The sequence below is a fragment of the Patiria miniata genome, unplaced genomic scaffold (assembly GCF_015706575.1).
Source record: "Patiria miniata isolate m_02_andy unplaced genomic scaffold, ASM1570657v1 HiC_scaffold_1, whole genome shotgun sequence".
NCBI lineage: Eukaryota > Metazoa > Echinodermata > Asteroidea > Valvatida > Asterinidae > Patiria > Patiria miniata.
In genome coordinates this window covers 20,620,966-20,643,107 of record NW_024037047.1, presented here as the reverse complement: position 1 = coordinate 20,643,107, position 22,142 = coordinate 20,620,966, and the positions used below count along the sequence as shown (strand labels likewise).

Here is a 22,142-nt window from a genome sequence, read left to right as displayed (position 1 = left end):
CTTTGTAGATCATGGAAACTCATTGGACTAAAAGGGACAATGCAATCAATGCTTGTTTACTTTCAATTTTTTGGTTTGAAGAAAAAATCTACAGAGCACTAATTTTCATAGACAGGGCTCACAAAAGGGCCAGATTCTGGCATTTTTTGTTGTAGGGCGCCCTCTCCAACAAATGCTCGCCTGTAATTTCGTTTTCGTGAGTGCTTGTCTGGTTCCCTGACCTAATGATTCTGACTACATGGACTATAGACGCTGTTGAATCGGGCTGATGTCAGACAGGTAACTGCGATCTTCTATATCAACAAGAATCACGCCATACCCCACAAAAGACCGAATAATGAGTGGGTCGAATCTGCTCAGAATATAACAACAAAGCCCTTATCTCTGAGCGTCATTCATGATTTGATTACATGGGACTGTAGTAATCTATTTTGGGTATTGCAGTCGCCAAGTCCAAGGCTGACGATTTGTATTTTTTTTGCGGATCAGTGTTGATGACTTGATGAGCGAGTGTTGAGCCGAACTTGTGTAACTTTTCTGTCATTCACTTCAAGACAACGTCGTCAGCATGAGCAGTAACTGAATCTGAAATAGTCAGGACTCGTGTGGTTTTGGTTATGTAGCTTTGGAAGCGTTTCAGAAAAAAAAGTCATCTGAACGGATGGTAAGTATTGACTATTGTTTGTTGATCGGACATGTTGCATTCGGATAATTTATCAAATAAAAAGATTAGATTTTGGGTAATTCTTTTCAGTTTTAGACGTAGACCCATGCCCATGAACGTGGCTTGTGTATACTCCTAGAACTATGAGGCTTCACGTAGTGGAGCCTCATAGGTTCAGAAGCCCGCAAAATTGTTGTCAGCACAAAACACTAATTAAGTACAAAAACGTCCATCCCAAGCAGGCCGTTTTCCACAGAACCGCTGCACAGTTTGCCCCTAAACTCCATACAATACCTCATGACATACTCACGTTATGTGCACCCAACAAACATCGGTGGATTCTGTCTGTTTTTCGGCAAAAATGATGAAAAATATGCCCTTTCCGCACTGAGCCAACCTAACACTTGAAACGAGCACGCGTGCAGAATGATCGCAGTCATTTTCGGTTCGATCGCTCGGAGCGCGCCGCGGGGGGTACGTACTTGCACTTGTACGCATGTGCATACTATCGTTCCGCTCTACACCATACCCCCCGCGGCGCGCTCCGAGCGATCGAACCGAAAATGACTGCGATCATTCTGCACGCGTGCTCGTTTCAAGTGTTAGGTTGGCTCAGTGCGGAAAGGGCATATTTTTCATCATTTTTGCCGAAAAACAGACAGAATCCACCGATGTTTGTTGGGTGCACATAACGTGAGTATGTCATGAGGTATTGTATGGAGTTTAGGGGCAAACTGTGCAGCGGTTCTGTGGAAAACGGCCTGCTTGGGATGGACGTTTTTGTACTTAATTAGTGTTTTGTGCTGACAACAATTTTGCGGGCTTCTGAACCTATGAGGCTCCACTACGTGGAGCCTCATAGTTCTAGGAGTAGCTTGTGTAAACTACACCACGCTCTTGTTCATCATGTACATGTTCGAACCAAGCGAAATCGTCTTTCCGTGACAAAGACTGAACATTGCCTTACTAGTTACTGTGTGATAAGTATTCACATATCAATAATCAAGCTTTTTTGAACATGTTGAAATCTGCTTTTACGCCAAATCTGGCATTTAAACGATATTCGAGGTAAAATCTGGCAAGATCTTGACGTCCTGCAACCTCCTCCGATCATGCATGTGATTTACCACGTGATAAATGCTGCAGATAATTTGGTATCGCACTGACGCTCCGGGCACTCCTGATGTCCGGATCATAAGTGCGATTCCAAATTATTAGCTGCGTTTATCACGAGGTCTCGTTATTGGCCAATCAGACGCCGCCTATCATATGCGCCACATGAAGCAGACGGGTAGCTCGGAGGGCTCCGATAATTTTGCACGCAAATGACCCTGGGTACTCGTCCAGGGTCATTTGTCAGGGTCACTTGTCAGGTTAAAATCTAATTTCTACACATTCGTATGGGTCTTCATTGATGGCAAATTTCGTCGAAATGACACATCCTGAACACGCGGACAGGCAAATTTAGATTTCTAGGTGAGTACTCAACATCCATACGAAATTATGTATGGCGGATCAATTTCGCTAGGTTCGAAAGTACACAACAGCGTGGCGTTGTATACAATGCCACGTTCACGGGTCTAGTAATCCTTATGATTATCTTTAGGACACCTCTATTTTTTACGAGTTCTGTTCAAAACTGACTTTAGCAGATGACTGTCCCGTACCAAAGTGACTTTTGCAGGCTAAAGCAGTCTTTTTTCTTCATATAAACTCATGTTAGCTGTAATTTTGAAAGCGCTTTCAAAGGAAATGTGACTTTCCTACCTTTTTTTGCAGTCAGGTGCATGTTGTAGTTCTCACAACACGAGTGAAAGCCCTACATAATGAAAGCTTGATGCTGATTGGCTGCTAAAAAAATTAATAAGATGTTTATTTTTTTATCAGCCAATCAGCATCGAGCTTTCATTGCGTCAAGCTTTCATGTTTGCCATCTTGGTTTTTGAGTCCGTTTTCTGGTTGTCATCGTTGTCTTTTACCCCTGAATTTCCCTCATAAATCAAAGCCCTGCCCTCTTTTCACAAAATTAAACCTGCTGATATTCAAGAAGGTGTCACTGCCAATTGTTCAGATGTGCCAAGAAATATCAGAATGTCAATTTTGAGTGTCATTTAGTCAACTGTTTTGGTGAGTCTTTCCCTTTCTTTAAATAAAGGAACGGGGTCCTAAAAGTAAGGATTACCAGATTTTGTCCAAATAACTTGGACCCAACCATGCCAACAAGCATGTCGAACTTGTTATCGCCTTTTAAAGTTACATTCGGACTAGGCCTAGTCAGATATGGAAATCTTACTTGAATTCATGCCAATCAGGGAAGATTATCAAGCATCAATGAATGCACCTGAGCCTGGCATTACCCACTGGCAAACCCAACACTTCCAGGTCAAAGTAATGAATATCATTAACAGTTATGGATAACAATCATACAGATGAGGCAGTACAAAACAATACACGAGTACATGTAGGTCAGTCAGTGCAGTGAATAAGAATCTGATGTTTACACGATTAAAATTTTAAACGAAAAAGAAGCTTAAAGGGAATATATATACGACATTTGCAAACATCGAAAAATAAAACTACCAAGTTTTTACGAAATACCTTACTAGGATGTTGGTAAATGACAGTCTAAAGCATCCTGTAAAAATTATGGCACCTGGTGTGAAGTAATTTTCAATAAAATGGTGTTTTTGTATACATTTCCAACAATGGTCGGCCGACCACCGTTGGAAAAACCTAACTATTTTTCAACTACTGCTCCAAATTTACAATTTTTGTCAGTCCCAATTTTGTTTGCTATTGGTTACATGTTCATGAACGGGTGCAGGCCAGCTACAACTGGTTCCCTTATCTTACAATTTTCCGGCATCGATAAATTGATCCATTTCATCTTTAGAGGAGTCAGGGAACCAGACTACTTGAACATTTTTGTTTTTCTTGGTTTTTCCAGCATTTTCAAACACAAAACTTCCGGCTCGGGTAATTATCAGCACCCAGACTCTAAGCGGTCTTAAACAGAGTGATAAAAACCTCCGGAGCACACATTTATTCCCTTATTCGAAATTTTCACTGCTCACAATTGGTTTTGTTTGAAAAATATTGTGTACTGTATGATACCGGATACACCTTCATGTCTTTAACCCTTACTCTCTGAGGGTAGTTTACTGCATGTCAGTTGGTTATGCCAATGCCCTCCAGCTGCAGTTTATCGGAGGATACTTTGATGTAGCAGTGAAGGCTCCAATTGGCAGGAGTTGGAGGCCCTGGAGGGTGCCTGATACTGACCAGCTGGGGGCACTTGATTGTTATCAGAGGACTCTCATTGTTCTCTGTGGCATGTATTGGAATGCCTGTCCAGTTACCCTTGAAATGACATGGCAGATATTGGAGGGCCATGCAAAAAACATAGGAGATTTTCTTGAGGCACAATTGGCATGCGTTGGAGGGTCTAGTAGGGTAAGGGTTAAGGGATGTCAATACATGAACCTGGATTAACCCTTACCCTACTAGACCCTCCAACGCATGCCAATTGTGCCTCAAGAAAATCTCCTATGTTTTTTGCATGGCCCTCCAATATCTGCCATATCATTTCAAGGGTAACTGGACAGGCATTCCAATACATGCCACAGAGAACAATGAGAGTCCTCTGATAACAATCAAGTGCCCCCAGCTGGTCAGTATCAGGCACCCTCCAGGGCCTCCAACTCCTGCCAATTGGAGCCTTCACTGCTACATCAAAGTATCCTCCGATAAACTGCAGCTGGAGGGCATTGGCATAACCAACTGACATGCAGTAAACTACCCTCAGAGAGTAAGGGTTAATGCCTCAATGCCATAAAAATCCAATTGACCTGCCATAACTGTACAAGTTTGTCTATGTATGGCTTTACATGTTAAATTTCCGTGAAATGAATACAATGGAATTTGAAGGCCATGGTATCATGTGCACCTGTGTACATGTACCACACCTGTTGCAAGGGCCCCTCGGCCAATCACAGTGGCCGGTTTGCCTCTCTAATTGGATCACACCCGAGAATGGGATATTAATGTGTTGATGAAATTACATGTACAGTGGGCTCAGCCTAATCCGGTGTGCTAATGAATGGACAATGAAGACTTTTGTTCCGTTATCTTGTGAGTGTGATGAGAACCACTTTTTGGATTAATTAATTTAGCTAAAGTGAGAACAATGCTTTTAAAGGGAAGATCACATTTGCAAACATCAAAAAACGAACTGATCAAATTATCACAAAATACCTCACTGGATTGTAAGGGAATGACAGTCTAAAGCATCCTGTAAAATTGTGGCTCCTTGTGTGCTTACATTTTCAAGAAAAACAGTATTTTTCCAACGCTGGTCGGCCGACCAGCGTTGGAAAGAACTGACTTTTTTTCAAAAACTGCTCCTACTTGTTCATATTTAGTTATTCCACATTTTCTTTGCAATTGATTACACACCTGTGAAGGGGTCAAGCCTGCTACATACAGAGTGATTCTCTGACCTTACAATTCCAAAAAGTCTTTACATTTCTCTGTTTCATCTTTAGTGGGGTCGGAGAACCAGACTACAAGAACATGATTGGTTTTCTTGGTTTTTCCAACATATACCGAACAAGCCCAAAACGTGACACAAGTCAGTTTAACAATATATGCTATATAACAAACATGTAATAATCCTCCAAATCCATTTATTTCTGAAAATTGCAGCAAAAGCATTTATGTTGTATGCCTTTAATGTATGTGGGGATATGAGCATCCTACCCATACGTACCGGGGTATGCCTTATGTGTACATCTATAGTGTACGTAAATTTACTCATGATGATTAGAGCTTTCTTGCGTATTGTGTGACAACTAATGAATTCAGGAAATCTTCAGTCTTGCCTTGGTCAGAGTACAGGGTGTGTCCTCACTTCTTGGCCTGCATACACGCAGGGAAAACAAGACAAGGGGAAATGATTAATCTTGCTGGGTTAATATTTACAAATTATCCAATCAATTATTTCCAGCAGGTGGAATAAAATTGGCAGTTGGCCGTGAGGGATAATCTTAAGGAGTGGTTGGCATTAAACACAAGGGATCAATTGATCAGTCAGTGACAGACCTGTGATTAAGAATTTTATGAATCGTGCAGTCTTTTAATCGTGTTTGTTTACTGGAACTGGTTTAGAATTGGTTGCTGGTAGTGTGATGAGTGGTGCCTTAATGCAGGAAAGGTGATATGATGCCCCTTCAAATGCATAACGTCTATTGCACCACAGACAATTTACAGTGACACATTGCACTTATTTACAACTATGAACGTGTATTGTGGGATCATTCAGATGGTTGCAGACCAGTAAATCGGTCCGAAATTGCCCACGCCGGCCAAATCACGATTTGCATGCCCTCAAAATCTTCAGTATTTGAGCATGCTGTGGGCCATGAACTTTAGGGTTTGTAAAAAATATGGGTGGAAGCCGTGCACAGAACTGTGAGCTTGTAGTTCCGTTCAATTTGGATGAAATTGGGGCCCTTAAAGCGCTCTATTTTGCAATGGAGTGTAGGCATCGTTTTTCAAAATGGCGATGGGCTTCAGGACCATTTTCAGGGGTGATCATCTTCGGATGGAAATATCTCCTAAAAGTCACCAGTTGACCCCCCAAAAATTGAAAAGAAAATGAAAGATGATGGAATAAGCTTTAGTTTGATGTGTGTCTCGAACACCTTGGAGAGTTTGTGAGTATTTTTCCCGAATTTCTGAAGTGGGAGCATTTACCATTGGGGTCTATGGATGTTTATTTACTGGTCTGCTACCAGATGGGGGCCATCTCCGGAGATAGCTCCATAGCTATGTGACCAGCTAGCTACATCCAAAATGGTTGTCATTTAGACGCAACTTATAATTCCGCCTCTGGAGATAGCTCTGGAGCTACAAATGTATTCTAGCCGCAAAAATTTGTGGGGCTAAGGGCTTCATTTCCAGCTCAGCGGGGCTTCTTTTTACGACCTACGTGTAGGCAGCTCCACCATCATTACATGTATTTGTTGTTTGGAAGCAATTGACCTACATGTAGCTCTCCATTTGGTCCTTGTTTGTCTGACCATTAGGTAACTTGCATAAAAAAATTATATTTGGTGACCTTTTAGCTCCATGCACTGCGTTTGTTTATGGTGTAAATCGAGGACACACGTGTGCAACACCATCGGTCAATCAAGGACAAGAACCAAATCGAGGACGACCTCGATTAGAAAACATGTACAAAATCATTTGACAGCTGAATTGCAAAAAAGTTAAAAGTACCGGTACAAACACAGGAAAAGGGAAATGGAACAAAAGAAAATTCTTGATTTACACCTTAAATAATTATATAAACAAACGTGCCAGTACATGTAACTCCAGCTCTGGATTTAACCATCATTACTTGAAGGCAAGCAGATTTTACATTAATTTTATCACTAGATCCACAGAATCCCTGTTGAAGTCATTAAATTGGAAAAGAGCTACATTGTACATGTACTGTACATGTAGCTCCAGAATTGCCCTCCACTGAATTCTGAACGTACCCTGTAAAAAGTATGTTTCTGTCACGGTTTCCTTTGTAACTTCATGAAGGTAGAATTTTCGGAGCATGCAGATACTTAGCCCCATAAATGTGGCCAATTTACTGGACTACCTCCGTAAACATAGGCCACACATCCACATGTACAAAAACGTGTCGCACTTTGTCAAATTTTGATTTTCACATTTAGGCTTAGTTCATATTTTTTTTTGCTTTAGAAGCATACATGTACTCACCCTCTTTATAGGCTAATCAGAAAGTGCTGCCTTTTTCAGATGTCTATTTTTTGTGAAATTTCATGTTGAAATATTGATACGCAAACGTATACAAATGAATCTGGAAATTTCACGAAAATAGACATCTGAAAAAGGCAGCACTTTCTGATTAGCCTATAAAGAGGGTGAGTATGCTTCTAAAGCAAAAAAACCCTACAAACTAAGCCTAAATGTGAAAATCAAAATTTGACAAAGTGCAACACGTTTTTGTACATGTGGATGTGTGGCCTATGTTTACGGAGGTAGTCCAGTAAATTGGCCACATTTATGGGGCTAGCAGATACTCTACAAAATGGTCAGAGCATTTTCTTTGTTTCGACCGTCATCATTTGTGGCATTTTATAGTTCCATGGTAAATATCAGGCATGTTTGCACTGTAGTAGCTAGGTGTGGCAGTGCACTGAACTGTCAACATTTTACAATGTTTTTGTATGTAGGTCTATGTACAATATGCATTATGTAGGTATATATGTACGCTATGTTCATATTATCAAAAGTAGTAGAGCCTAGAGGGTTGTTAAAGGGAATGTACAATATTTGCAAACATCGAAAAATAAAACTACCAAGTTTTTAAGATATACCTTACTAGGATGTTGGTAAATGACAGTCTCAAGCATCTTGTAAAATTATGGCACCTGGTGTGAAGTCATTTTCAAGAAAACGATATTTTTTGTATACATTTCCAACGCTGGTCGGCCGACCACCGTTGGAAAAACGTAACTTTTTTTCAACTCCTGCTCCAAATTAACCATTTTGTTCAGTCAAAATTTTGTTTGCTATTGGTTACATGTTCATGAACGGGTGCAGGCCAGCTAGACTGGTTCCCTGACCTAACAATTTTCCGGCATCTATAAATTGATCCATTTCATCTTTAGTGGAGTCAGGGAACCAGACTACTTGAACGTTTTTGTTTTTCTTGGCTTTTTCAGCATTTTCGAACACAAAACTTCAAACATGTCAGTGTAACAATATTTTATCTATTACAAACTAACCCCTCAAATAGTTCATTTTTAAAAATAATAGCAAAAGCCAATGATGTACATTCCCTTTAAAGGGAAGATACAACATTTGTAAACATCAAAAAACGAAATGATCAAATTATCACGAAATATCTTTCTGGATTGTTAGGGAATGACAGTCTAAAGCAGCATGTAAAATCGTGGCTCCTGGTGTACTCACATTTTAAAAGAAAAATTTTTCCAAAGCTGGTTGGCTTTTTTTCAAAAGTGCTTCTAAAATTTTATATTTAGTTCTTTCGCATTTTCTTTGCAATTGATTAATTACCTGTAAAAAGGGTACAAGCCTGCAAGAATGATTCTCTGATCTTACAATTTCCCAAAGTATTTGAATGGCTCCGTTTCATCGTAAGTGGGGTCATGGAACCAGACTACAAGAACATGATTTGGTTTTCTTGTTTTTTTTTCCAGCATCTACAAGCCCAAAACGTACAAAAAAAAATCATTTTAACAATATTTGCTATAACATACCGATCCCCCAAATTAATTTATTTCTGAAAATTGCAGCAAAAGCAAATGTTGTACATTCCCTTTAACATAAAACTTTACAGTTTTAGAAAATGTCCTGACTACTGACATGACCCCACATTAACAGTGTACTGGGTAAATACAGCATGCAAATGATGTCTGATACTCTTGTTTACATTAGGCATCTATGTACATACACTGAACTATTAAAAGGTTTTCAAAAAGAAAAAAAATAGGCACTTAGTGGAGATACGGTACAATTCCATTTAAAGATATAGGCCCTAGTCCATCATTTGTAATTTGTGCATTTTGTTCGTTTGAAGCAACAAAAGTGTTCACAATCTAATGAAGGATACTGAACAACTATCCTGATGAAGTTTCAGCTCAGCTTCAGCTGTATTGTGAGAAAAACAGCATTCTAGGATCTCAAATTTCAAATCAAAAGTTGCTGAATCATGTTTTGAATTGCAGCTACATGTATACCTGATGTCGCGCACTGATCCGACGAATTATAGCAACCGCGCGCGCCTGTGCGTCGTGCCAATGCTTGCGCGCGCTGCGTCAAATAACAAAATGAACTACTATTTTAAATTTTCCTACAGTGCGTCTTAAGACGCACCGTTGGAAAGGCCTTATTTTGTTGATTACTTCAAAATGACAGCTTGCCAGAAAGATTAATTTCACAGGGAGTTTAGTCCACTTACTATCTTTCAACCAAGTATGTTTTTCAACAATAATACACCAGTTACTTTTTCGGATGGCTGCAAATGATGGACTATATAGCTTTAACTTTTCCATTGGATTATAACGTTCATGTACCAGTACCTGTACATAGTGTGTAATTTAACCAGATACATGTACCGGTAGATATCTAATTGCAAATGCATGCAGGCGGGCAAGAAAGCTACGATGTGTTAGACTAATTACAGATGAAAGTGACTTTGATTAATCCTGCCCACTTACATGTTTTCCTGGTTTTGTTTGCTTACTGAGCTGCATGTCATGTAGAGAAAATTCCTTCATGGTCAGTCAGCCGGCCTGTTGTTAATTTCACTTCCTGTTTATTGATTGGAAAAGTGCATTCAGTGAGTTCACTGGCCGTGCTGATAATGTTTTTATCTTTTATCCATGGCAACTGAAACTGTTCCTGTATGTTTTGAAAATCAGTGTCTGACATAAGCTGAGCACAGGCGTGGCCAAACAAATTTGAGGGGGAGGGTGGGTACAGTGGAATCCGGCGGCCAGAATTAGAAGCTTTTACTGCAGTGGTGTCACGCTCAAGTGCATGGATACCCTTCGACTACTGGTTACACTGTTCAAAGGAACGATTTTGGACACGGACAATATGCTTTACATTGCAGCATATTTTGCCAACGGATGAACATGTACATGCACATGTACTTTCATCACATCGATTTCGCAATGTTTTCGCGTCCCCTTTGGCACGATTTTCGCACATTTTTCGCACAATGCTTTTGTACTCACCAATTTTTCCCTCGGCGTTCACAATTTTTTTGGACCGCGTTCGCAGTTTTTTTCGCAACGTGTTTGCAGTTTTTTCGCAACGCGTTCGCAAAATATTCGCACCGTTTTCGCAAAACGTCCGCATTCACAAATTTTTCGCACCGCGTTCGCGCCGTTTTCACACTGCATTCGCACATTCTCACTGCGAATTCGCAAGGGGTAAAAGTCACGCTCAAAATGCGAAATCATACTGCGAATGCGAATCCGAATTTTTTTCACAAATTTTCCCATTCCATTTCGCAGTGTTATGTTTCCATTGCACTGCACTGTATGTACATGTACAGTATGTATTTACACAATTTCAGCGACGCCCCTAGATCTGAGTCATTTGTGATCATTAACCCAATATGTACAGTTGACTTGGCCGGATGTTAACAATTGATTTTTATCTCTTGTCTTCACAACTGTAGTTTTAACTTTCATTTCGCAAAGGACTTGTACAGTAAATGCCACGCTAAAGCATACAAATCATATTGCACCACCAACATCCCAAAGTGCAAAGTACATGCATTGAAATTGTGAATTGGCAATGGACGTCAGTCTGTTTAATTCTTGATAGGCTCATGTTTTCGTATGCTTGTACTATAATATGGGATTTGATGCTTGTATGCAAGCTACACAATGTATGTAATGTTCTCGATGAAGTACATGTAGTCCAGGTCAAAGGTCATTCAGGAAAAAAATGCTTACGCGACTCAAGCGTCTTGTACGTGAACCCCCAGTCTGCTCGCAATTAACGCGCGAGCGTCATGTGACCATCTCCTGGGGCGTTCATGCACCTTCGATGAGCGTTTGAATATATCCTGAATGACCTGTGACCCATATCATTGTGCGCATGCGCAGTTGAAATACAGTAGTAGGGAGATAGGGAACCAGACAGTGCCCTGTTTACTGTAAATAAGGTGCCAGTGACAAGGAAAATACATGTAGCAAAGTGCATTCTGATTCTCTTCAAATACCAATGTACCGTACGTGTCATAACCATGTACAATGTAGGCCTATAATTGTATGTATTCTGTGGACCGTGGAATTTACAATAAATATGTTTTTTTTAAGTGTGCATACAGTACTTCTTTCCCAAAAAATTATCTACAACACTTAATTGAATCAAACACAAACACAAGATATTTGATACAGGACATGTTATTTGAAATGTACATGTACATGTACATGAAATTTGTCTTTGGTCTGCCTCCACACTAAATGCATTTAGTAAATGCTGTTTTCTCACTTGTGATACATGTCTCCTTATGGTAACAGTTTCGAGTTCCAGCAAGTCTGAACAGGCATTTAGGGTGATACATGTAAACATCCCACTTCCCTTGTTTTTCCCAAAAAAACAAACAGACAAAAAGATGACAAATTTCCTTAGCCCACCCCTTTCCTGTTATGCCCAACGTTCACAGATAAAAACCCGCTTACATTCAGACAACGTAATCAACAGATCAACAGACTCTGGTCACTGTAAAAGTTCTGTAAGTTGTGTCTGAGTGCAGTTGCAGGCAGATGAATTCACAGCTGTCGTTTCAACCAAAATATTGTACTGTTGGTCCGAGACCAGATTTGTTTTGTCTCCCTATTTGCAGCTGGTCCCCAACAAGTGTACATGTAGTTAAAGGTAGAGTTGACCATTTGCAGCTATCCAAAAAGTAACTGACATTCGTTTTTTAATTCGGCGAAGCCGTGAATAGGTGCGGGAGTATTGACACGACGCACGCGCGCGGTTGCTACATGTACATGTAAAGTTTTGGTAGATATTGAAGATGAATGGTGTTTGAAGAGGAGGATGAGTTTAGAGGATTCAGGATGAATGCAATTCTGAGAGGCAGGACTGTCTGACGATTTTGAAGGATTGAGGCACTGGGTATCCTTCATTTGAGGATTTTGGAGGATTGAGGATGGTTCCTAGCAAAAAGGGCCTAGGGGGTTGGAGTAAAATAATGGCTGTTTGTATCGTCCACCATCAGCTGACTCACACTACATGTTGGAAGAGATTGTCAGTTGCACCACGAACCAACGTATCGCATTTTTTTTTGTTTCGAGAAAAAACGATTTAAAGTTGGTCATTATTTTGTAGGCTCATTCCATATACTCCCTGTGTAAGAATTAAAATTGTTTCGTTTTTGCTATTAAATTATAGATTTAACTTTATTGTATGCAATTCGTGTGCATCTGAGTTGCTTAGTTTTTGAGAAATTCAGTTCAAAAGTTATTCGTCACTTCGTGAAACAGATTTTTATCATGTTTATCCTATGTTATACAACGCGCGTAATAGTGGCCGTGTGCCAGATACGGAGATACATGTACGTCGGTTCGTGAAACGCTAAATTCAAATTGTTCATGTCGACGCTCCTTTGTGACGTCATAGCACTATGGGAATTAGCGTGTAAAGTGGCGTATCGGGATACGCCACTTCATGGTGCAGCATTTTTCATTTTTTAGAGATACGCCACACAGTCTAATTAGCGTTCTTAGTTAATTAGAACTCCGATCGGAACAAAAATTCCTGAGAATGAGCACTTTGATGAAATAATGACGCTAATGGCAAAAACTCAATTTGGCAAAAAATCAAGATACGCCGGTTCGTGGTGCGACCGACGAGATGATCCAGCAACGGAGTTCTAAAAGTGGTTTCCTGACACCGGTACTACGCCGTAATCCAAACCCAGTCTCTAACAAGGACTAAACCAACATGCAACATTAACTCCCAGCTCGTTCTTTTTTTCATTCACAGATTTTCTCTCTGACATTGCATAAAGCACAACCCCCATCATCGTAGCTTCATGTGTACGTCTGCGCTCCGCTGATGTGATGATCACTTCCAGCAACATGGCGACGACCCCGGGCGGGGTACGCTTCTCGCCCCACACCTACGACAAGGTCACCAAGGCCAAGGTCACGCTAGAGAACTTCTACCACAACCTGTGGTTCCAGAAAGAGGAACGACTTAACAGGTACGGTGTAGGAACTAGTGGGTGAATTAAACTTCGGATTTTTAAAAAGAGGGGCCTCGTAGCCGCAGAGGGGCCTTGTAGCCGAGCGCTTAGAGCGTGGAGCTTACGGAGTGGAAGGTTGGGGGGTTTGGGGCATGGCCCATATTTGGATTTTGGAGGATTGAGGATGAATGCAGTTCTGAGCGGCAGGACTGTCTGACGATTTTGAAGGATTGAGGAACTGGGTATCCTTATTTGAACAGAAGTGCAAAATGTTGGAGGATTTTGGAGGATATGGTTCCTAGCAAAAAGGGCCTAGGGGGTTGGAGTGAAATAATGGCTGTTTATTATTATTAATACTTGGCCCCCTTGGCCTGTGTGTGGTGCCAAGGTACATCAATACTTTTATGGAAAAAAAATCATCGTTGTTTTGTGACTGACATTACATTATTTATTGTTATTGTAACGGAACATCCTGGGTATCTAACATTAATTTCATGTACATAAAAGTAATTTTTCCAAAACAATAGACTCTGAGAGTGGTTATTTTCACACATAAATAACTTCAAGATTATTTGATTACTGAAAATACCAAAAGATATTTGTGTTCTTACCAAGGTTTTTGGCATAAATAGAGCGCCAACTTGAAAAGTGCTGTAACTTACAAAATAATTGGCTTAGAACAATGGCTTATTTATTAGACACTTCAGAATATGCCTTATCAATTTTGGAAAAGATGTTTGAGAAAAAAATCATTTTGAAATTTTGACCCTCATGTCGCACTTAACTGTGGAATTGCCCATTGTATAATTTCCCCCCTTCATACACTACAGACCACCAGTGTAATGTGTGCCAATAGACAAGTTTACAAACATAGATTATGGTAGATTTTCACAGTGAAAAGATGAATGTAACATGGATGAATGGTGGGATTGGCCTGCTTTATTGCAAGTACACATGTAGATCAATGAGAACAAAACTCAATTCCATGTGGCGTGCTTGGTTGCACAAACTGAATGATTATTTGTATCGTGTGGTTCAGTCAGTTTTGACTCTTTTGTGATCTGTGATTATGTGCACAAAGTATGTATTTGAACTTGGTCCTTGGATACTGTCCAGATACACAACATTGCGTACGTCACATCTATAGGTATTGTACTGTGTATGATACATGAACTAGCACGATTGTTTATGGTGTAAATCAAGGATTTTTTTTGTTGTTCCTCTTCCCTTTTCCTTTGTTTGTACCGGTACTTTAACTTTTTCGCAACAGCTGTCATTGGTTCTGTAAACGTTTTCCAACTGAGGAGTCCTCGATTCGGTTTCTGTCCTCGATTCATCGATGATGTTGCATGTGTGTGTCCTCGATTTACACCATAAACACGCACTGTACCTGCACACGTACCTTGCACACTTTATGTACATATGCGGTACATAGGGCAATGACTTCGGGGTTTTTTTATGAAATGCTGGGCGGTTCATTAAGCAAATATTGATTGAGCACAGTATGATAGTAGAGCAACTGTTTTACAAAATGTATTTCAAGGATGTTCTATTTGTATAATGTTTTATTTATTATCCTTAGTGCATGCTCAACTTTTAGCATTGATTTTATGAATAAACATTTTGTAAATTATGTAGTACACTGTGTACCGTTATGTACGTTAAGGCGAATACACGAGAAAGTGTGGATTCGTAATTTAAGAATTCACGAGGCGCGAAGCCCCGAGTGAATTCGTAAATTAAGAATCCACACTTGCGAGTGTATTATTCGACTTAAACATGATTGCGTCAACAGAAGTATTGAAAAGAATGTTGCAACCTGACGCCACTTTTTCCTTCATATCATCTCAATGAAGGTCATTCGTTGCAAAAATGATGATAAGACATGAATCTGGGACTGAGAAATGTTTCCAATTTTGTTAGGAAATACTTGAAATGACTCTCCATAGACTTTGTACACAAGCGCGGAAGTGGCGTCAGGTTGCAACATTTTTTCCTGGCGTGTTTAGCATGCGTATATGCCACACGTACACATACATGTACAACCAAGTCATTTTGTGTGTGTAGGCTCCTTACGTCAAAATGGATAGTTCAGACGACGATTTCTTTCTGACTAGATTTTGCAGTGACGGCGGAGAATCTGACAGTGAAGATGCAATGGTAATTTTCGGAAAGCAAATTTTCACGCAGACGGTCCTATTCATGCTCATTATGGAGAACAATTGTCCGACGTGGATTCGTAATTCCGAATCCACACTTTACTAAAGATTCGTCGTTCCGAATCCACACTTTGTGACCAGTGTAAGAGATTCGTAGATCCGAATCCACACTTTTAACAATAGTGTGACGTCATAGCAATGGTTTAAACACTGTGAATGCACACCTTTTTTAACCCTTCAAAATTGATTTAACAGTGACAACTACATGTAGAACCGTAATATCTGAAAATGAAGCTTTATTTGTTGTGGTTGAAGTGTTAGTCCTTGGAAGCATATCCATGTACAGATGTACGTACCGTACATGTACCGTACATGTACCACGTGTACAGAAAATGTACATGACTGTACATGTACATGTACATGTACACGTATACATGTACGTGTATGATGAAACTAAAAAACGTATGCACAGCACACTGGTCTGTTGCAGTGTACGTCAGACTTGTAAGTAATACAACTTATGTATGCAAAAGGTGCACAAAATTATCAATTTAAAACAAAACCATAGTATGTGCATTCTCCCTTAAAATGTTTTTTTAGGTGAATATGTTTTTGTTACTTGAATTAAATATTTGTTAACCTGGGAACATTTTCCAAATTATACATGTATGCCAAAAATGGCAGCACATGGAAACATTTTGCTATTCAAAACACACCCGTACATCGTGTGTATATAACCAGCCTAAAAATAATCTGATGATGTGTCTTGTTTTTGAAGTTTGCTTTAGACTGTAGAACTGTTAGCAAGTTTTCTGCTTCTAAAGCAACTCCAGTAAATAAACATGTAGCCAAGTGCTGGAGTACAATTTTCTCTTTGATTAAATTTAAGCATACATGTAGTTTGATAAATTTATAACATTCAGAGTACAGTTTGAACGATGCTTACATGTAGCACTTGTAATTTAAAAATCTCAGCGTAAAATGTTTAATCAGAAAATAATCTGGCAAGACAGATTTACCGCTAATACAGTTTGCCCAAGTGAATGAACGGCAATGGAATGCACTGGTACTCCATTGGAATTTACCCTTTTGCAACTCAATGTCATTAAGTGTTAATCCTGACCACAAAAATAATGCCTGGATGATGTACATTGCTGTCAATGGGTTTACATGTACATGTAGTCAATCAATTTAAAGGGAATATACAACATTTGCAAACATTGGAAAACAAAACTACCAAATTTTTACGAAATAGCTTACTCAGTTACTGGGATGTTGGTAAATGAAAGTCTAAAGCATCCTGTAAAATTATGGCACCTGGTGTGAAGTCATTTTAAAGAAAAGTGGTATTTTTTATAAATTTCCAACGGTGGTCGGCCGACTACCGTTGGAAAAACCTAACTATTTTTCAACTACTGCTCCAAATTTACCATTTTTTTTCAATCCAAACTTTTTGTTTGCTATGTATTACATGTTCATGAATGGATGCAGGCCAGTTAGACTGGTTTCCTTACCTTACAATTTTCCGGCATCTATAAATTGATTCATTTCATCTTTAGTGGAGTCAGGGAACCAGACTACTTGGAAATTTTTGTTTTTCTTGGTTTTTCCAGCATTTTCGAACACAAAACTTCAAACTTGTCAGTGTAACAATATTTGATCTATTATAGTTACCCCTCAAATACATGTAGTTCATTTCTGAAAATTAAAGCAAAATCCAATGATGTACATTCCCTTTAAGTCAACAACAACAAAAAGGGAAAAAGAAATATTGTGAAAAAAAGTCAAACCAGATGGAAAGATTTGATAGCAAAACTGATTCATCCTCTGATAAAATGACCAAGCGCTAAATTTAGATCACTGCTGTTTGTTTTTTTCTCGGCCACTTAAAGGGGCATTCCGGCCTGAAATCCCCGAAACTTTTACGTTTTGGATTGTTGACTTATCCTGTTTCAAAGGTATGGTTAAAAGGAAACTCTAATGTCGCACTGTTCCTGAGAGAAGATGAAAAATCCCGGTTGTTTACTTCTGATGCGGCGGCCATTTTGTGCCATACGCATACCTATTTCCAGCAGTGTCAATTCAATGTACATGTATGTCAGTTCTGGTACACCATACCCTCTGGAGACGCGTGTACAATAGGGAACAAAAGATGTGACCTGTTCTGTCAAAATCAGACTTTTCTGGGCATAAGGTTGAAAATGATATTTTTACATATCGTTAAATATGTTCTTTTTCCTTTTAATAGGTGGTTTAATTTTTGAAACCGGTCATTCCTGGGCAGAGTTATGCTATTTTGAAGTTCATTATGTCGAAAAGTAGAAAACAGAGAAAATGGCCACGAACGTCACAAAACAGTTATTTCTTTAACTGATATACCTTATCAAAATCATCAAAAATAGTATATGTAGAGTTCAAATTAGGGTTTCAAACTTTTATAATATATTTTAGACATGTTCAGGATTACAAATATGCAAAAATTTGAAAATCGATAAAAATCACCCCCCACAGCGTTTTTTGGCCCTATCTCAATTTCAACCTCTGCCCAGAAGCGTCTGCTTTTGACAGAACAGGTCACATATTGTATACGTCTCCACAGGACAATTTCTATAGATGAATACGTCTCCACAAGAATTTCACAAAATAGATATATGGATTTTACTCAAAAACTAGGAATTTCCAAGGTTGGTTGATCTGTCGCAAATGGAAGAGTTTTAGAAAAGGGATATTTAGTCCGAATTTCAGCCAAGGAAATTAATTCTGGTTAAAATAAGAGCATTTTGAAACTTCACTTTCAAACTCGAAAACTGTACTACACGAGAACAAAGAAATGTCTCCACAAGAATACAAATTCCAGTATGCGTGTACCTGACACTGTGAACCATGACATAATAAACACAGCACAAATACACAAATGTTGTTTGTCGCACGTCCGCAGAATGCGATGCACTGAGTGGAACATGTGTGGCTTGAATCAAGACTAGTACCCCAACATGTTCTCGCATGGTTCTTGCAAGAATTACACAAAAAGGCCCACTTTTTAAAGGATAGTCAATGTGGACGTTCATATCCTACTTTTACATGTTCTTTCCTATTAACATGATTTCGTTAAAAATGCATTTTTAGCCCAATTGGGTGCATTCCAGGATGTCCCTTTAAAGGGAATGTACAACATTTGCTTTTGCTGTAATTTTCAGAAATAAATGGATTTGGAGGATTAGTATGTTATAGAAAATATTGTTAAACTGACTTGTTTCACGTTTTGGGCTTGTAGACGCCGGAAAAACCAAGAAAACCTATCATGTCCTTGTAGTCTGGTTCCCTGACCCCACTTAAAATGAAACAGAGCAATTAATACACGTGGGGAATTGTAGGCTCAGAGAATCAGTCTAGCAGGCTTGTACCCCTTCACAGGTGTGTAATCAATTGCAAAGAAAAGTCAGAATAACTAAATATGAAAACTTAGGGACAGTTTTTGAAAAAAAAGCCAGTTTTCTCCAACGCTGGTCGGCCGACCAGCGTTGGAAAAATACAGTTTTTCTTGAAAATGTCAGCACACCAGGAGCCACGATTTTAAAGGATGATTTGGACTGTCAGTCCTCAACAATTCAGTAAGGTATTTCGTGATAATTTGATCATTTTGTTTTTTGATGTTTGCAAATGTTGTATCTTCCCTTTAAAATGACATCGATCATGAGTCACCAGTTTTTGTTTCAGATTGGAGGGGCGGGGCATGAAAAGAAAAGGAGGGGGCCGGAGAGACATACTGTAAACAAAAGTCGGATGTTTATTTTGCCCGCACATATGGAATGGCTTGACCCATGCTGGGGCTTGGGAATTTACTTGTGTGCACAGCGGTGGGAGATTGATTCGTTTTGGCTTTGTGTACTATCTGGTATTCATTAAAAATCAGTTCCCCAACTGTGTGTGGTCGAACAAAGTTTACTTTCAAATGTTGAGGTGGATTTCATGAACAAACCCAGAGAAATTGGATCCTATAGTGAACAGGTACAGGTACGGTACAAGTGTTATGTTAGAATTCTAGATTTAAACTTGTTTGGCATGTAAATGCAGTTCTGTAAAAGAGACAAAAGCAAATTTGTAAATCAAAAAGCGGCCTTGGTACTGCACAATTTACTTAGGTCAAGGTTTAAAGGGAATGTACATGTACATCATTGGCTTTTGCTGTCATTTTCAGAAATGAACTATTTGAGGGGTTAGTATACATGTAATAGATCAAATGTTGTTACACTGACATGTTTGAAGTTTTGTGTTCGAAAATGCTGGAAAAACCAAGAAAAACAAAAAGATTCAAGTAGTCTGGTTCCCTGACTCCACTAAAGATGAAATGAATCAATTAATAGATGCCGGAAAATTGTAAGATAAGGAAACCAGTCTAGCCGGCCTGCACCCGTTCATGAACATGTAACCAATAGCAAACAAAATTTGGACTGAATAAAATGGTAAATTTGGAGCAGTAGTTGAAAAAATAGTTAGCTTTTTCCAACGGTGGTCGGCCGACCACCGTTCGAAATTTACACAAAATACCACTTTTCTTGAAAATGACTTGACACCAGGTGCCATAATTTTACAGGATGCTTGAGACTTTCATTTACCAACATCCTAGTAAGCTATTTCGAAAAAATTTGGTAGTTTTGTTTTCCAATGTTTGCAGATGTTGTATATTCCCTTTAATACGTACATATGCATACATACATGTATATTCATGTTATTAGACTCTTCGTTAATACGTACGGTAAAGTCACAATAAACAAGTTTGGAAAAGAATTCTGAAAGTATTACTCGTAAATATGTACATCACATGATGGACCGGTACCGGAAACATAAGCAAATAAATAAAACTCGTGAGATAAAAATCACGCACAAGCTTCTGTTTGACATGAATGAATATGACAATATCAGTTGAGCTCATTCATTGTGTGTACTAGTTTCATAACTACAGCATTATACATGTCATGTACAGTGAATGGTACACGTATGCAAGTGACCTTTTCTGCCGTGAACCACTAGGTGTGCACTGAAACCATACTACATGTATATAATGAGCGTGATATGTCTAAATTTATCCCTGGGCACAAACAGGTAAACGTAATACGTTTGACCTGCCTGTGGTCCAAGCATACCAAGTCAGTGACTTAAATGTGTGGAAGTTATTAATGCCTCAAGCAGTTTTTGAATAAATGACCGTGCTTGAGGAATGCGTCAAATTAGTGAATATGACTCTGCGCCCAATCCCCCTCCCCTTAAGGGAATGTACATGTACATCATTGGCTTTTGCTGTAATTTTCAGGTATGAACTATTTGAGGGGTTAGTATAATAGATCAAATATTGTTACACCGACATGTTTGAAGTTTTGTGTTCAAAAATGCTGGAAAAACCAAGAAAAACAAAACAGTTCAAGTAGTCTGGTTCCCTGACTCCACTAAAGATGAAATGGATCAATTTATAGGTGCCAGAAAAATGTAAGGTAAGGGAACCAGTCTAGCTGTTCTGCACCCGTTCATGAACTTGTAACCAATAGCAAACAAAATTTGGATTAAAAAAATGGTAAATTTGGAGCAGTAGTTGAAAATAGTTGGGTTTTTCCAACGGTGGTCGGCCGACCACCGTTGGAAATGCATACAAAAATACCATTTTCTTGAAAATGACTTCACACCTGGTGCCATACTTTTACAGGATGCTTTAGACTGTCATTTACCAACATCCTAGTAAGGTATTTCGTAAAAATTTGGTAGTTTTGTTTTGCGATGTTTGCAAATGTTGTATATTCCCTTTAACGGTTACAAAGGGAGAGTTGGGGGAGACCACTGGAACGGACATTTGAATTAACGTAATATCGTCGGCCCCTGACGCTCAAGTGAAAACGCTACAAGTTAAAGCACATTTAGAATACAAGAAGTTGTGGGTACTTCGTGCCATATAGTGCATCGTCAGGGGTGTGGGGGGGGGATTTTCCCCCCCCCCCCCCAATATTTTGTACAGGTTGCCCTTTTCCATGCGAGTGCCCTTTTTTCACCAGCAGTTTACCCCCCCCCCCTATTGTGAATAGTGCCCTTTTATTGTTTTAAACAAGTGCCCGTTTTGTTTTAACAAGTGCCTTTAAAAAAAACCAAAAACCAAGTGCCCTTTTTTACCAGCGGCCTTTTACGAGTGCCCTTTCTGTCATTTGGTGCGACCGTCGGCAATGGACCGATCCAGTAAGCACCGCCCCATGGTGTTCTGACCAATCACAGCCGTGATTTATGTCCGACGTGCGTGCACTAAAGTCCGACATGTGTGCACACGCGTATGATGCGCGCGGAAGGAAAATGCAGTGTGGCATTGGAGAGGAGCACGTGTTAATTTGCCCACGTGCGCACTGGACGGAGCTTACTGGATCGGTCCATTGTGCCGCCCTGAAAAGCGCAATCTATCCGATGGCGTGCACGATCGACGATTTGAACAGCGCCCCCATTGGAAGATGGTACCTGCCTCCCCCCCCCCCCCCCCTCCCCTAGCATGTGCCATGGAATTCTTGCACGGCCAAGGCAGCAATGGATT

At 39.6% G+C, this 22,142-nt stretch overlaps 1 protein-coding gene across 1 annotated transcript in view; it reads left to right on the top strand.

The window, feature by feature from the left end:
- The first annotated feature begins 252 nt into the window (after positions 1 to 252).
- Positions 253 to 22,142, top strand: part of LOC119725318 (serine/threonine-protein kinase 38-like) — a 34,922-nt gene continuing 13,032 nt past the window's right edge. Inside the window, exons 1-2 of the mRNA XM_038196703.1 lie at positions 253 to 664; positions 13,220 to 13,439. Of these exons, the coding sequence (XP_038052631.1) occupies positions 13,297 to 13,439 (143 nt within the window). The 5' untranslated portion in view covers positions 253 to 664; positions 13,220 to 13,296. The remainder of the gene's footprint in view (positions 665 to 13,219; positions 13,440 to 22,142) is intronic.